General features: G+C 39.8%; 1 protein-coding gene across 1 annotated transcript; it reads right to left on the bottom strand.

Annotated features, from left to right (window-relative positions):
• Positions 1–275: 275 nt before the first annotated feature.
• hck (HCK proto-oncogene, Src family tyrosine kinase) lies at positions 276–17,211 on the bottom strand. Its single transcript, XM_070839283.1, has 13 exons — positions 17,020–17,211; positions 10,111–10,250; positions 8,547–8,580; positions 7,726–7,819; positions 7,440–7,535; positions 7,054–7,157; positions 5,944–6,093; positions 5,287–5,439; positions 5,009–5,191; positions 4,617–4,693; positions 3,043–3,196; positions 2,579–2,710; positions 276–2,440 (listed from the first exon to the last, which is right to left on the bottom strand). Exons 2-13 carry the CDS (start codon positions 10,240–10,242, stop codon positions 2,238–2,240), a joined length of 1,512 nt encoding a protein of 503 aa, XP_070695384.1. The 5' UTR covers positions 10,243–10,250; positions 17,020–17,211; the 3' UTR covers positions 276–2,237.
• Between the last annotated feature and the right edge of the window lie 860 nt (positions 17,212–18,071).

Raw genomic sequence — 18,071 nt, 5'->3', positions numbered from 1 at the left:
TGACACACCCAGAAATGTACTGACTGATGTGATAACCAAAACCACTGCTTATATAGATCAATAGTAATATATAAGATATTTCCCCATCTTCCTTTTAAATAAGGTGAATTACTTGTTTGTTAGCTGTAGTATTATTTTAAATCATAAAGATTTGCCTCCACCATCTTTAATAAAACTCTCTGTCTACAATCTATCAAAACTTTAGACATCAAAACTTGATTTGTAAAAAAGAAAACATTAAACACTGCTTGCTGCTACACAAATACACATTTAGGTAGTTTCTAAAAGAATTTATTTTGAAAATTTTTCACCACACTGGCATTAAACCAAGCATCTAACAAAATATGCAGAGGGTTATATATTGTTACAGAAAAACACAATGACATTCATAATCTTCAGAATATATTTACAGTGCTGGGCATTGATTCAGTAATTGTCACATATCACCTGTTTATATAAGCGTCTGCCAGATGCTGTTCCTCACATTTCTCTCTGAATTAACGATACCAAATCATGAAATTACAAAATAATGAGAGTAATCGCTTTGAAATTTTTAGGATCTTGGTCCACAAAACACATCATCATTTCCAACAATATGAGAGACACATTATCTAAACAATGTTGAAAAAAATTATTTAAAAAAAACGTTTGTTTCGAAAGATCACTCCATTCAAGCAGTACTATTTGCACCAATAAATATTTTTTTCCACTCAACAAAAAGAAGGCCAAAAGATGTGAAAATCTGTTTGCACTGATTTTTCATGTAGTTCCCAAATACAGAACAAAAATGTAATGAAGCGAAAGGATCAACAAGCATTGTTAGTTAATATGGCTTCACATTAAAGACTCTGTTCCTAAATAAATGTATTTATTTGTGTGCGTGAGAGTATAAATACAGAGTGTATGGAATATATTAGAAATGTTAAGACAGAAAGAAGAAACAACCACCGAAAAGGCACAATGAAGTAGTAATGCTGTACAAACAAGCCACAGCATAATGGAACATTTCTACGGAATATAAATTAAGATTTAAGTATTATCAGCCATATATATCTCAAACTTTGTAAAGTCCACAGTACCTTCTGTCCTTTCACTATGAAAAACACTGCAATTAACAGGAGGAGGATGGACAATGGCAGCCCTGCTTATTGAAATGTTAACGTCAACACAGTCATATCAGAGCTGAGCATTGCACATAGCCGACTGTGAACATCTGTGTTGTGATTGTACCTTCCTTTGATGGATGCACAATGTGTGCTGAAGCATGACAACTAAATCCAGTCTTTTCCATGTGACCGCTTTCAGGTGGCCTACAATTGTCTATTTGTAAATAAGGTCATGTATCTATATTTTGTACAAGACAAGCATGCTTTTACAACAGCATGTACTGTACAGTAAGGCCTCCTACATCCTGTACATGTTATGTAGAACACCTTCACAGGTATTTGCATGTTAGGGACTGTACAAAAATTATAAGGGGACGAAGGTAGAAAAGTGTAATGTCTATTTCTTTTTCTTACTTTTCTTTCACTTTAGAAAAACAGTGTTTCACAGCACAGTGGAGGTCTGTTTTCCCTGGATTTATATTATTTCAGCCTTCTCTTCTCTTCCAACCGACCCCTTACCTGTAATTATCTCTGGATAGAGATATGTATTATAGTTTCCGTGAATAATGATGTGCAGCTTTATCTCACAATACAGTGATCCACGTAATATATGTGCAATCAGTGGTAAAACAAAACAAGTACAATCAATGTAAAAATACATTATGTGCATCACTTTTCATACTAAAGATATAACTAACAAAGATATCTGTCTGCACATATCATTTACTGTATATGTCCAGATTATTAATTGTCAGTTCTGTGAAGAGGTCATGTTAGCCTATAACCCTTTAACCCTCAGTCATGATCAGACAGCATCTGTTGTCTCTGATCTACTGTAAGTATGAGGTAGGACTACTTTGCCATCATTAACGGTAATAATAATTAATTAATAGTACTAGTTACTGTATATATTGTTTTCATATTTTGTTTGTCTTCATTTCTCTGCTGTGGTTTTATTATTTTGAGTGATGATATTAAAGTTTCAACCCCCATAATTTTTGAACAGTCCCTTGGCACTATATATTATGTGTGTGAACGAGAAAGAGAGACAGAGAGAGAGAGTGAAGGAGAGAGAGAGAGAGTGTGTGTGTGTGCATGCATGCTGAACTGCTGAACTGTAAAGTGAAAGTCTCATGGCTGCTGCTGATACTGGCTCTCTGTGGCTGTGTAGAAGTCCTCCAGGACGCTCTGCAGGTAATCAAAGGTGGGACGGTCCTCAGGCTTGTTCTTCCAGCACTCAAGCATGATTTCATAGAGTTCTGTGGGACAGCTCTCTAAGCGCTGCATTCGGTAGCCCTTCTCCAGGGAACGGATCACTTCTGGATTGGTCATCCCTGAAAGCAAGAGCACATGACTGGGTTAAGAGAGGGTTAAAAAAGGAGCTTGCTTCTACTTTGGGTGTAGAAATGGGACAAAACCTTTGTTTCAAGGTCCAGAGATGTTTAGAGTACACCAGAAGTTGAAAATCATACCTGGGTATGGTGTGCGCCCGTAGCTGATAATCTCAGTCAGCAAGATGCCGAAGGACCAGACGTCAGATTTGATGGTGAAGGAGCCGTAGTTGATGGCTTCAGGGGCCGTCCATTTGATGGGGAATTTGGCTCCTGGTTATTGTAGAAAATTGAAAACTAGTCAAGATTTTAACCAGTGTGGTTGAGACAATAGTTGGCTCCTAATGACACTGCAGAGAAGCGTCCTGCTGGTCACACATCCTCTATAACTCTATTACATCTTCTGCCCATACAGTCTTTTCCTTACTATTTATGTCACTTTTGTTGTAATCTGACTGCTCGCTGACACAAAGCTATTTCCCCTGAACTGATGAAATCCTGGCTGCTCCCATTTCATCAGTTCAGGGGACTAAGTCCCTCAGTGTCTTAATCACTTCTCATGACACCTGGTTACAAAACATGTGACAGTGAGTATTGCGTCATACCTTCCCTGGCTGTGTACTCGTTATCTTCAATGATTCGAGCGAGGCCAAAGTCAGCAATTTTACACACTAAAGCCTTATTGACCAGGATGTTGGCAGCTCTCAGGTCTCTGTGGATGTAGTTCCTCTGCTCGATGTAGGCCATGCCCTCTGCAGTCTAGGGACAAATAGGTCGGTGTATAAGAGTCAAAACATGTAGTGTTTCTCAATGGTAACCGTTACTAGCAATTAAATGTACAAGGTGCTCTGTTTCTTACAGTAAATTGCCGTGCTGGTAATAATTTATTCACACGTGCACGCTCTTCCTTTAGTTCCTTGATAAGGCCAATATCTCTTACTATCTGTTGAATACTTTGTAACATGACAAAATCAGTCATAAGAGGATTTAATCAAAACAGGCAGATATAGCCCTCTTCCTCTTCCCCTCCCTCGCTGTTCTTTGTATTAGAGGTGAAGCACCTCATGCAGCATGGTGCTAACTCCCTCATAAACTCGCAAACTCATAAACTCACAAGGGTGAGTAATAGTGGCAAAGGTTTACACCTGGACATGTAGTCGTGTCAATATTGCTACCAGCCGGCACAGAAAATTATAGCAGCAGCAAATTTAAAAATGACACCACATGCAGTAGTACAACTTGTGTTTTTCATGGGAATTTAGATCCATCGATTCATCCTCGGAGGACATTCATGGTCCTTCTCTAGCACCACTAAGGACAGTGTACACAGCAATAATGTTTGTAGTAGTATGTGCAAAACCAATAATATTCCCATCAGCCGCACCTGTACTTTGGGTTTAGTGCTTCCTGTAAAACATCAGCATGTTAGCACTGCTAGCACGCTGACGTTACACTTTTAATTCATTGTTTTTTAGCTTTTGCCAACTTTCTTTGAATAGATAAAATTCTCTCTCCTCCATCGTAGCTATGAGGGCACTCAGTGGAGGACACACTCCAAGGACTATGAACACTTTCCCCCAGTCTTAAGATAAAATTCCTCTCATCAAGACTATTACATTTTGCAGGTTTGATACACTCAGGAGCAGCAGGCACACATCTGTAGCTCTAAACTGCTGCTGTTACTTTCCAATAGGTGGTGCAGGTTGGACTGGAACTGCAAGTCTGAAAGCACAGGCGCTCTGGCTCTGCAGCTGGAACATATCGGCTGGGTGTGGTTTATAGTGCTTCACATCTACGTTTCCCTATTCAGTGAATCATTATTGTCTATTATTCTCCGAGCCGCTATACACACAAAGAATTCAGCTCTTCTCTTCTTACTGGTGTAGACAGCCAGGCACGCACGAACAAAAATATAGTATTACCAATAGCCCTCGGTCAAAAAACTCGCAATTCATTTTAAATGTTCCACACTAGATAGTTATTCAAATATTTCAACACAATCCCCATGAAAAGAACAACAGACTCAGGAGATGTTTGTGAATATATGTGTGTTGTATGTATTACAGACAAACAAAGGATTCATTGATCTAAAACAAGCAAACAACCAGAGGATCTGGTTTGGCAAGCTGTCCTGTGTGGAAGGGAAGACTGACTCTGAATGGGACTGAATGAATCTCACCTGGGCAGAGAAGTCAATGAGCTTGGGGAGCTGGACACGGTTGCCCTCATCACTCTTTATGAAGTCTAATAAACTACCTGTAGACACACACACACATTCATAAACACATGTAAGGCTCATATCTGTGAGCTGGTGGTGAGATATTCTTGTATCATACATATATTGACAAAGGTTTGACAAATATCTTTACATTTAAACATTAAATAAATGTCATGTTACCTCCTAATATTAAGAAGTTTTCCCTTCAATCACACAAGCTTTTAGTGTAATAGGATGTTTTATAGGCAGTCAGCACAATGAAGGGTATCACTGATAGCCCTGCACTGAACGCAGCAGCTGTGCACAAGCGTTTTTCACATATTTGGCACACACCCACACACACACACACACACCTTTCTCCATATACTCAGTGATGATATAGATAGGCTCCTCCTTGGTGACCACAGCGTGGAGGCGGACCAGTTTGTCGTGCTGTAGGCTCTTCATCAGGTTGGCCTCACCCATGAAGGCTTCAACTGACATGCTGCCAGGCTTCATGGTCTTCACTGCTACCTTGGTGTGCTTATTGTATGTAGCTAAAGACAAAACAGTAATTACAATTAGAAAATGTAGGAATTTAACCACTGGCCTCCCATCTTCGTCAATAACTAGATTCTAAAATCTATCTCACCCATCCAGACTTCCCCAAACTGGCCGGCACCGAGCCTCTTTTCCAGTTTGAGTGATGACCTTGGGATTTCCCAAGCGTCTTTCTCCCACGGCTTCTCAGGTTTGGGACTCAAACACGGGTTGGTCAGGGATTGGCAGAGGCCGTCTCCCTGCTCTGGGATAAACAGAACAAGTATTTCATGATTTCATTTTGTTTTCTATTTATGTCTAGTGGTCAGAGTCTCAAGGTTTTATACAATGAAGACCAGTTATCAACTATGTTGCTCTTATTTGTAGAGAAAGTGGTATAATGTCACAAACCATTTGAATATAAGTTTAATAAATAAAACACTTTCATGCTGATGGTAAAAACTAATTAAAGAACAATACATCACTGCAGTAATGACCCTGAAAATGTTTCCCATTGGTTGATGAATTCAATTGCCCAGCAGAGTGTGCTGTGCATCACTATAGACATCACGTTTGATACTGGAACACAGACTGACCTGAAGTTTAATCTCACCATTAAACAGGAAAGCATCAGAGGAAAGCTCCTCATTTACTTCTTGCAGCATCATTTTAATGACAACAAACAATCAACTCACCTATACCGCTGAGACACACAGCTGTGGGGAGAGAAACTCACTCAGGGACAAAGAGCTTGTGGTAGTGAACTCACTCTTGTAATGGCTGACCAGCTCCTGCAGAGTGACGAAGGTGTTGCGGGGAGAGATGTAGAATCCTCCGTTATCCAGCGTACGAATCTTATAATGTTTCACGGTGTCACTGGACTGAGCATCGCCATCCCTGACAGACAGAGAGTAACTGCCTGTGGTGAAGAGAAAGAAAACAGAAGTTACTATGTAACCACAAGGGGATTTTTTAATGCTGATGCATTGTTTTTTCACCGATGAGAGTTCATATTTTTAGATGATTCAACAGTTTAACCTCTTAAGACCCGAGCTCTTGCTTGATATACATTTTTTTATTTCTCCTTGCTATTTGGGCTTATTGAACCCTGATAAGTATAAAACCTAAGCATCATCTTTTTACATGGTGTAGTTTTAGAGAAAAATCGGTCTTAATTTCCAGAAAACACAATAAAGTCACCTTTGTGCAAAACTCTTTATTTCCACCCTGAACATAGCAGTTTTTTTTCCTGACTGCTTTTGCATGTATTTCTAACACATACAAAACATATTTTGAACATGTTTTGAAAATCACGGTGCAAAAAACAATATGAAATATCAACAATTTTGCCCATACGGCCCCAGCTAAGCAGAATTAACTACTATGGTAATATAACCCAAAATGTGATGTCCACGCATGTGTACGCCAGGTCTTTAGAGGGTAACATCTGAGAAGTTTTATGTTAGAAATACACAGATATCCAGCTTTTCTCAAAGGCATCTATCATTCTGCGGATAGAAAAGCTTCTGGGACTGCCTGCAGACCGACATGGCATGCTTAGCGGGCACTGTGGTGATTTAGTATTGTACTTCCATAAATCTGAGAGGCTCATAAGGCCAGATTATTGGTCAAGCTCAAAAAGCACTATATCCTATTTCCCATAATGCAACTCAATAGCATCTTTCATTTCTCCAAATTGCCGACTTCCCTTGAGCCAGTTTGTAATACAGAACTGCTACCAGTGAGAACAGTCGTGCTTGCCTGTTAAAAACACAATTTCTTTTACAACAGTTTTGCAGGTTTTTTTTTTTTGTTGCTGTCAATAAATCCCCTGGAAGACCACTAAAGAACAAACAGTCTGTTTCAGGGTCTTACTCACCCTTGGTGGTCTCACTGTCTCGGATCATGAAGGACCCCACTTTGTTCCCAGGGGCCAGCAGCTGCCTCTCAGCATCTTTCCTGCTGACGCCCTTAAAGAACCACCTCAACAACAGGAAACAGATCAGTTAGTGTACAGAAACCTCCTAACGGCTCTTCCTGTACAAACCTTCATTTTCCATTCATAGCATGTGGTTTGTGTCCTTGTTCATTTCCACTGTGTGAACAACTACAAAGAAGTGCTATCTGAATAGGGTTCATGATACTACTACTCTGTGTAATACGGCAAATTATACTATTGTAGCTACTGATGATAAAATACTTAATACTAGTTAATATTATTATTATTATTATTATTATTATTATTACCAATATGATTACACTTACTCCTCTGCCTCCAGGGTATCTTTGGCTACATAGTTACTGGGGATGTAACCTTCCTGGCCTGTACTGATTGACATAGCTCTCCACCACTCCCCTGATCTGCAGAAACACAGAGAGAGAGAGAGATGAGGAGGGGCAGAGATACACAAGTGTGACTATTTCTTGTGAAGATATGCTTGTGGTTAATCAAGTGTGCTCAGAAACAACATTTTGAACACACAGTGAACATATCATATAATCGCAGCGACAGAGAATGAATGATCTCTCACTGGACTGAAACTGTACTCACTCCTCTAAGATTTTGAGCTTATCGCCCTTCTTGAAGCCAAGGTCTCCTTCATGAATGGCCTCATAGTCGTACAGCGCCATGACAATATTCTCTCCTACAGCAGCCACAAAAACAAAAGCAGGCCTCATGTTCACACATTGTGGCCATGATGTGCCATGTAAAATATGTCCCTTGTGTGGTGTCATGTGGAAGCTACCAGTGTTTGTGCTGAAACCATGTCTGCTTTTCTCAGCTGGTGAAAAATTAACACTTTGAAGGAGGTTTTTCAACACTTTGCTGATATGTGAGAGAGTGCATGTGAGAGTGAGTGTGTGCACAAGACACAAGTATCTGTGCATGCTGTTTTTTTTTTTAGTGAACTCACTGAATTTAGGTCTGAACCAAGTCTATCTCTATCACTAACGTTGGATTCCTCTTACTTTGACTGAGGAACTGACTTCCTTGTATGCTTGATGATAATAATAGCCATTGGTCTTCATTGTATTGGAGGCCCGTGTGGTGTGGGGAGGCGGTGAGAGGGGCTATCACTTTGCACTCTCACTCTCCTTCCTCTCTCTCACAAGTTGTGTTGAGCCTCTGATAGTGTTTCTGTGTGCCTAACCAACAATGACCCAGATGACGCTCTTTGAAGTGACTACCTTGCTGGCATACATTGGTGGAGGTTTCGATGGTACAAGTTAGCAGTAAACATGAAATTGATTGACCTAAGCGGTTCATTAGTGGGTGACTTTAATGTAAGGTGTACAGTCTGTGCTTAAGGTTTGCAATACATACCGTGAAAGGTGAGTTGTAAAGTGTAAAGTGTGATAAATGTGACTCACCCTCCGAGGAGTTTGCATTGGATGGCATTTTGCTCTGTAAAGACACAGGGAGACTTTTGTTAAAGTCAAAGTGAGAAGAAAAACTTTCTTAAAGCCACATTAATTATTTTTGACCTACTTAGAGGAAGCGCAACATCCTGTTAATACAACACTGTCGCCATATAGTGTCATTAGGACAAACTTGTTAACTCATTTAGACTTCCAGTAAACATGGAGCAACACTAGGATGTATTTGGAGTCATCTTTTCAGCCGCCTGGTGAAGTCCAGTATTTTTTTCTTCTTTTAGCTCTGTTTTGGTCTCCACTGACATTTAACTCTTTAGCTGCTAAATGTTCTAAACATTCTTCTATTAGCTGAAAGAGGTTAAAATGTGATGATTCATCACATTGAGCAATCCTTTTCACACTACATGTATTCATTTTTTCCATTCTTAATATAAAAATAATTAATGCAGCTTTAAACAACCTGATTCAAAACTTTGTATGAGCCACATGGAAATTACAATATAAATACACAAGTACAGAATTGTCTTAAACTCTACTTTGTTTATTGTAGCATCAAAGATTGGCAAACAAAGGACTTTCCTATATTCTCTCTTAGTAAATTAAAGCAATTTAAGATTAGATTTGAATAAAGTAATCAGTTATTTCCATATAAAGTCCACACTTCACCACTCAAGTTAAGACTCAACTTCAGCTAGGTAAAAGAATTGCAAAGAAAAGAAGCATTTGAAAGGAAGGAAGGACTCTGATCAACTTGAAAAATGATGATGACGGTTTGTCGTGGGTTTTCTCTGTATCAGAAAGAGTTTGTACAAAGGTACAATAAGCTGTGTAGAGACCAGACAGACTGTCTATAAATTTAGACGTATGTGAGAAAGTATAGTACATTATGCGTGTGAGACCTCTTGTGACGTTCAGGTTTGATCACAGGCCTTCTGCCTGAACACTCTGGTTCTGCTTCTGTCACTTCCTCTTTCTTCATTTAGAGTGAAAGGGATGTTACAGTCAGCACACAGGAAGTAGCCATAGGAACCACACGTACATGCAACAGCACTGCTACTTTACACATGGCACAGATCAAAGTCTGGCCAGCACGAGAGCAGAGTCGGCACACAATTATCTTGTCTTATTTGTAACCACTGAAACTGTATTATCACACTTTCACTATTTCTAAATTCTTAGTCAGTGGTGGAAAAAATTCTACTTAAGTAGAGTACTAAATCAAGTATTGTATCTAAGTAGAAGTTTTCAGTTTCCACTATTTCATATTAATCCTACATTTAAGAGTGAAAATACTGTATTTTTCTTTCTTTTAGCCCATTAATCAAACCCTCAGATTCATTTTGTGAGCCTTTGGAGGGGATCTGAGTGTTAATGAACCCTTTATTCTGTTGTTGTACAGTTTACGCTGTTTATTGGTATTTAAACTGAAGTAAAGGATCTGCATGCTTGTTATAGTTGTAGAAGTTGTGTCAGGATGAGACACTTTTAAGCCAGTTGTTGCTTCCCATGTGATGAACACTGTTCTCAGAATTGTATCCGTCACAACATTTCTGCTTACAGCTTTGCTCCCAAAGTTTCCTGCTGTGGGATCTTTGACGTAGTGGGCTGCCTGTGCGCGGTTCTGTAGCTCGTCGTTCCCCGGCCCTTTGCCGAAAGGCTCCTGCTCCTTCTTTGAGCCCACGCAGCCCATGGTGCCTTCTGTAGAAGAGAAACAGCAAAACTTGAAGCAGGATAAACACCATTGGAATGTATAATGTCATAAAGGAAGTTCTCCTAACAAACGCTAGTGTGACGTGTGCCTACATTACTTAGAGAAGAGGAATGTATTGGAGGTCACACGCATTTCGGCAACAATGCTGTTTAATCTGATGTTAAAAGGAAACTTCTTTGACACCGACTTTGTTTATGATCCAAGTGCCGTTACACTGTATTTTTCTATGAGAATTACCATCCTGTTGTCTTTGCAAACGTGTGGACCTGTAAAACCCTCCAAGATGATATACTGTGATTTGAGGCTCTAACGTTTGCAGGTGTCAGCTACATAAACATGAAGTGGAATTAGCTGCAGCCTTTGTCTACTAGCTATTAGCCAATGGCTACTTGGCTACTTGGCTATCAGCAGAACATTCAAGCCACTGCAACATATTCAGACATTAAAGGAAAACAAAGTTAGCAGCTTCAATCATCCTGATTGTGATTGTGATCCCGACGTCGTTATAGAACATGCTGTGAGCCTTTGGCTAACATTGTGGTTATCAGGAGGCTAAACTATGAGCGCCTGCTTTCATGTTAAATCTTGGTGCACACCTGTGTTTGCACAACGTCCAATAGGAACACTCTCTCTCTGAGTGGACCTGTGATTGGCCAAAGTCTCCCATCATGGGCTCGATTACCTCCAGCCTGAAAGTCCAGAAGAGGTGCGGAAGACTAGACTTCTCCTTCACCACTTGAATTACAACATGCTGGAAGGTTATTATGGAACTTTTCCCCAATTACACCAAAAACAAACTGCTTTAAATCGCTTTTACCTGAACATTAGCATGGCCTTTTATGCTAATTTATACATTATCTTTATCTATGTGCATATATAAATAACATATCATATCTGTTTGGAAACTGAGACGCATGTTAAGCTCTGTGACAAACAGAGGAGACATAATCTCTCTCGCATCTGGCTGTAACTGCAAATTTATTTCAAAAGGTCTGTAATCTTGGATGTAGAAGGCGTGAAAATGTCATATCACATGATTTTGTCAAATATTCATCACCACAGGAGGGAGACTGCGAAGACAAAGATGCCTTATGGTGTACTCAGTCAGACAGCTTACTGGACGAGCATGACTGTATGATTTTTGCATGCTGTACTTCTTCTTCTGCAATCTTTATATTACTGCTGTTTATTCTCAGTAGTTTTGACAAAGTGCTGCAATGCTGTTTTTACTCTCATGTATCAGTAAGTGCTTTCTATATACTGTGGCCCTCTTATTTATCTGTAACATTTTCTTTTCTCTCTGTGGCACACTGTATCTACTTGTGTTTATCTACATGCAAATATGTATGTAGTTTTATGGAATAAGGTTTAACAGCAGCAAGAACAAAGAGGGAGTCTGTGAGAGGAGAAACAGTAGAAGCTGTGTTTTAGAGTGCATGTTGGCTCACATAAACAGATGGAGACAGAAGAAAGACACTTATTCTGTCTAACGTAGCTCCTTTCAGCTCAGAGAAGAAGATTATTGCTCAGAACGGGAAAAAAAAATAGCCATATTCTTCATGAGCAAAAAAAACAGCCGGGCCCTCTAACCACATTAACAGATCTACAATGATTTTAGATGTCACATGTCACCATCTAATGACCAATACTGTGATAGGACACTGACAGAGGACACTGATATCTTCAACTGATACACTTTTGAATATCAAGCGGCAGGAAATAAGAGCACTTTACATGTTGCCACACCTCTTGATTTGTTCTTCAATAAATAACTGCAGTCTGCACCACAAACATTACAGTACCACTGATACTGCGGTAAGCAATGGAAAATATTTCATTTGAACACGAGGACACAGGAAGTTCTGTCGTTCTTGTTTTTTTTATTCCAAACCATGTTCCTCTTTACATTTTGAATCAAAGGAGGGTCTGGCTTCTATTTTTTAAACTCTTACTAGTGCAATTCTTCTGCTAAATATAAACCAGACGTAGCTCCCTGTCATTTTTGTACTGATACAAAACTGTGAAAGTGCCCTGTGAAAACGGAGCTATCATTTAATCATTCCATGTGCAAAGCAGCAGCTACATTACGTGACAAAGGCAATGGCCGGCTCACATGGCAGCTTTGCATGACAGAGCAAAAAATGTTCAGCCGAAACGGAGGGTGAAGTTGGGTGGATGCTTCAGAACGCTGCAGTGTGGGAACCCTTCACGTTACAACTTAAAAAAGGACGGTCGGTCAATATATTGTTGACTTTTTAAACTGCTAAATATTGACATCAGTATCAGCCTGAAAACTCCAGTATCTGCAGAATCAGAGCTATAATGTGTTCTTTGACAATATGTAAGCAAGGCTCCACCTGCTAATGGGACTTAAAAGTTCAAGGGTAAAAAATCCCAGTGACTCAACAAATGCAGTGTCAATGACTAGAAAACAAAATATTAAAGGAATAATTTGTTATTTTCTATCTTGCAGAGAGCTCGATGAGAAGATTCACACCACTGTCATGTCTGTATGGTAAATATGACGCTAGAGCCAGCTGACATTAAGCAGCTGACTGCCTCTGTGTAGAAGGTGATGGGCAGCATAGCCAGAATTCGGTGATCTGAAAGTCCGTCATCGCTGTAAGCTGCTTCCCCAACACCTCTCTCACACCCACAGCCTCAGAACTGAGCAGAAGAGCACAACCTGCCCCTGAAGTGTAACTCATTGTGCAGTTAAACCGAAGGTGGTGGGGGGAGGGGGATGTAAACCTTTAACTACTTGACAACTCTCACACGCAGATTTCTTCTGAAGCACAGACCAAAGTGGAAACAAAGCATCAGACAGTGGGTGGGGGGGGCTAGGCTGTGCCTGAGGTCACACATGGGTCTTTTCTGGCTTTTACACTTAACTTTCCCGAAAAACAGAGTGATTCTTGTGTTTTACTGTGGAAGCCGACATGAAATGAGCTGTGTCATCCTGATGCATCCAGATGAACTATTTTGGCTTTTTAATATTTTGGCATATCAAAACTACACGATTTTCAGAAAAAGAATGCCAAGTTGGTAAAAGAATGTTTTTAATGCCAACTTCAGCGTATTTTTGTCCTTGTTGAGGATATGAAAGATAAATCTATGAAAAATTGCTCGTGTTTTGACGACGCTGACAGATTCAGTTCTGTGCTTCTGTGGTTACGTGTTACTGCCCAGACCACATCATCCTTCCAAAATAGACTTTTAATCTCAGTGAGATTCACATGAATAACGATTACGTGACATGAAATCAATTACTTTCAAGTTACTTTCAGTGCCATCTCTTGCCTCTTGCTCCATACTACCGGTGTGCGGAGTCAAGGCTGTTGGTGTCACAATCATGTCAAAAGAAAGGTCGCGTCTAATGTTGGAAATTCCAAATCAGTATCATCACCATCTCAGCTGTTCCTCTGAGACAAAGTCAGAACTTCTGAATTCTATCAACAGATCCAACACGTTATAAAACTCAAACTCTCTTGTATAAGTTCAGACTAACGATGTGAGTTCTCATACCTCTACCTTACAGATCACACAACATGTGCTTCAACATGGTCAAACGACTCAAAACCTGCTAGGGACGTTATCAGCCCGTTAAATGGTAGTGCACCAACCAGTTAACATTATTAACACATCGACGCAGCTATGCCTTCTGTAAAAATAACTACTGTACTTCATGAAGTGAAGTTACACTACATATGTGACATAATTTACACAAGTCAGCATAAACTTTTTTCCCACTGGACACAAACCCCAGTCCTATGTTTTTGTCTTGTTTGTTCAAGCTGCAACAATGCCGTTTTATGGAGGATTATGTTTTGCATTATTATTTGGTCAGCGGCAGCGGCTCGTTGTGACCTGGATTATAACAACAAATCACATGCTCGTGAAGAAAGTGAAGTGAATACGCGTATTAATAAGCTATGGTTCTGCACCCTAAAAGATTCCTGATTCTGTGGCTGTCCTTATGACCACAAAAAAAAAAAAAGACAGAGAAGTTTGGATTCTAAAACACACACTTAATTCCCCACTCAGGCCATTACTCCCCTGTATCTTTACACAGCAAATGGTATATTAACGTTGTATAGAGAACCTTTTCTGTAAATCTTTCATTTGAAAGAGGAAAAATGTATTAATCTTCTTTCAAAAGTTACATGGCCATAGCTTTACTCTATTCAAGAGCATTTAGAAACATGGAATAACATCACTGCAGGCTACTTTTAGAACAGCAGTGTAACCTCTCAGCCTTGGTCACTATTTTTTATCTAAGGTAGCAGTTAACCTCTACTGTACATAGGTCTGTGCACTACTTTAATTTCAGAATTTCACTGAAGAATTTCCATAATTTCATTATTGTTGAGAGTTTAGCCTAACCCTAATCCAAGTCTCCAAAATATTACTCCAAATGTAGACTTTAGACTTTAGACTTTTCTTTATTTGATCCCCCATAGGGGGAAATTTTCATGTTACAGCAGCAACAATTGAACAGGGAGAGTGAAAAGAAGCAATAGTAAAAGAAAAAATAGCAGTAGCAAAATAAATATAAATATAAATATATGGCTGTGATGAAATAAATATTTACACTATGGGATATTTACACTTGGTTCGGAAATGTACAGGTAATGTACATGTAATGTTACTGTCTGCAACTCTACAGTTAGCATTTGCACAAAGGCCCAGTTCAGGTTTATCATACATCTAACCATGCAAATGACTACTACTGAAAACATCAGGCTGTGCAATCATCAATCTACACGACCATAAGACAGGCAGCCCCATTCGGCACAAGCTGTCAGGATGTGTGGATAACTACAGATGCTATGAGTGCACCAAAATGTCTATTTATGCACTTCAACGTTACTGACTCACAACTATGTCATCTGCATCCAGGTTCTAAAAGCTGCCCACTGTGCCCATCTGCACCGTGTACATGGCCAAGCAGGAAGCAGGTACCTCAAAGTTCAGCAGTTCACCATAATTAGACTATTTCCTCGTTTTTTGGAGGTCCCCATGTATTTTCTACTGAAGTTTATAACAGCGACATCTAAAAGCTACGGCTCTCAACAGACAGAGGACAGGAATAATTCATGTGTGTTCTGTTATGGGGGATGATTTAAATTTGTGGGCTGTGAAAGGCTGGCTGGCTGTGAGTGTACCTGTTTGGGACTGCCTCGGGCCATAACAACATCACCTGGCAGCCTGGCATGCAACCAACACAACATTAGACAGATATAACACAAGAAAGACGGAAATAAAGAAAGAAAGAATATCTTCTCAGAGCATTATCATTAGCCTATTTAGAGAATCTCATATGAAAAAAGAAGATATATCAAATATAATGTGTGCTGTATCATGTAAGATCAGTGTTGAAACGATTGTTGATTGGCAGGAAATGAATGAGCAACTAATATGACAATTATTCACGCTTCTCAAAATGTGAGGAGTCATTGCTCTTCTCTCTTTTACATCATTGTAGACTGAATATGTTTGAGTTTGGACTGTTTTCGGAACAAATAAGACATTTGAAAATGTCCAGGAACCCAGGCTCAATCAATAACTTGAGAAAATAATCAGCAGATGAGTCGATGGTGAAAACAATCATTAGTCTTTGCCCTAACCAAGAATAAGACTGCAAGGATAAGACTGGGAGAATCATTAAGGATCCCAACCACCTGGATGATGGCCTTTTGTCCCTGCTGCAGTCGGGAAGAAGGTACCAGATCCACCTGGCCCGCTCAGGAAGAGCTTCTACCCTACCTTAGTTACTACTCTAATTCTTTTAAACTCTTTTTAATGCACACATTGTATTTAAGTAATTGTACCTCATACACATACATAAATGCTTATGTTTTTATTGTACATTTTGTATCATACACCATATTATTCTTACAAAGTTTTGTTTCTCTTAAAGGAAGTTGGTTATGACTCTGAAAAATTCAAATTCTGCTTCTATGTTAAGCACGAAACACTCCACCAACCAACCATGAATGTTGTGCCATTTGAAAAAGTTTGGGTTGCAATTACCCTTTTACCCTTTAGATGCTAGATGGGGAATTTAACAGTGACCACCGGTGTGATGTAATACTGGCATTTCTACACACTAATGTTTTCTGTACTGAGAGTACAGATTAATATGATGAGCACTATTCAGAGCACAAGCCCTTATCTTCAGACACTGCGACGTAGAGTATAGTCACAGTATGTCTGGTGTCAGCTGTCTGTCTGACTTTAAGGCCATTCAGCATGTAAACTGAAACTCTGTGTAGTTCTAATGACACTGGAAAAAACAGAAGAGAACAGAAACTAGTCAAGCTTCTGGTTTAGTCTAGATGGACAGTCTAAAAATAGCACACACACACACACACACACACACACACACACATACACACACACAAAGCTGAACAAAAATGAAGCACTAAATTAAGTAGAGATCCTCTCTTCATTGTATATCAGAGCATATCATTGCACTTTAACACTCAGCAGGTCCTCTACATACCTCTCAGTGACTTCTGTAGGCGGTGGTTGTTTCAGCTCAAAGAGCTTGAAGTTCCTCTTTTGGAACAGAGCATCCTTGTTGTAAAAATGTGTGTTAATCTATTTGTTATTTGTCAATAAAGCTTAACCTTCTTATTCTTCTCTACACTAGCCAGAGACACAAACATCATTTTTATCCTCCAGTCATCTCTCAGAGAGTTTGGGTACACCCTCTCCACACAAAGCAAAGACACAGGGGAAGAGGACACTCACCGCTTCGACCTAACACTTGGAGAGTTACTTCTGCGGTTGGATATGATTTTCTAGATTCGGATGATTCGGATGTAAAGTTTATTCCTCATGTCTTCCGCGTGGGTTCCATCTCTGAACAGCGTTTCTGTCTCGGAGTCAGGCTGGAGATGCGGACGGGGCGACAGAGCGCAGCGCAATGGGGTCGTACGAGGAAGTTTGAGCCTTGTGCGTCTGACTGAGTGGTTGAAAAAGAGGAACAAGCTCACACTGATCGTGCTCTTAGTTTCACTGGCTGAAAAAGCTGTGCCTTTTTTTTTTTTTTCTCCAGCTGCTTGCTCAGTGAAGGAATAGAGAGGAAACAGGCTGCCTTGTGCGTAAAAACGCAGAATAAAATTAAAAAAAGTAATAACATTAAAGATGTGTTACTTAACTGTCGTTTTAAACATTTTTCATCTATTTCATCACCATCTGTTTTTCAATAGATGTTGTTGTATTAAGTCATTGTTGTAAATCTTTGGATGTTATTACTACACAGTGGACATTTCTTTTCTAATCCAAAGCATGTAATGGTGAAGCATGTATGTCTCTGCTGGTATCATGTTAAATGAAGGAGTGGATGGACAGAGGGAAGAATGGATAAAAGGAAGGGTGGACAGATGAGGAGGACATATTTGCATGGTGTGCAGCACGGCTCTAACATGTATTCAAATGATAGTTTGACAGCTATCATGCACAGTTTATCCTCTGGGTGGAGGCAGGCAGGCAGGCAGGCAGGCAGGCTGCAGAGGGGAGGCGTAGGCGGGGGCCACAACAGCAGCTCTAATCACAGAAAGCCCCCGGCTCTTCAGCTGTAATCCTTAATCAGCAGTCAGGATTAGAAACCAAGTTCCCTCTGAAACCCAGGCTGCTGTGCAGGAGAGAGGGAGGGGGGTGTGGAGAGATGAGGATAAGATGCAAATGAATGAAATCAGAAAAAACAGAGAAAGGTAGAATTTAGTTTAAAAAATGGTGATGGATAATACAAGAGGAAGAAATCCCAGCATGAGGGATTGAAAAAGGGAATTGGTGTTTAG

The sequence above is a fragment of the Pempheris klunzingeri genome, chromosome 11 (assembly GCF_042242105.1).
Source record: "Pempheris klunzingeri isolate RE-2024b chromosome 11, fPemKlu1.hap1, whole genome shotgun sequence".
Taxonomy (NCBI): Eukaryota; Metazoa; Chordata; class Actinopteri; order Acropomatiformes; family Pempheridae; genus Pempheris; species Pempheris klunzingeri.
Note: the sequence above shows the minus strand (reverse complement) of the source record. Positions and strands in the feature narration are given on the sequence as shown.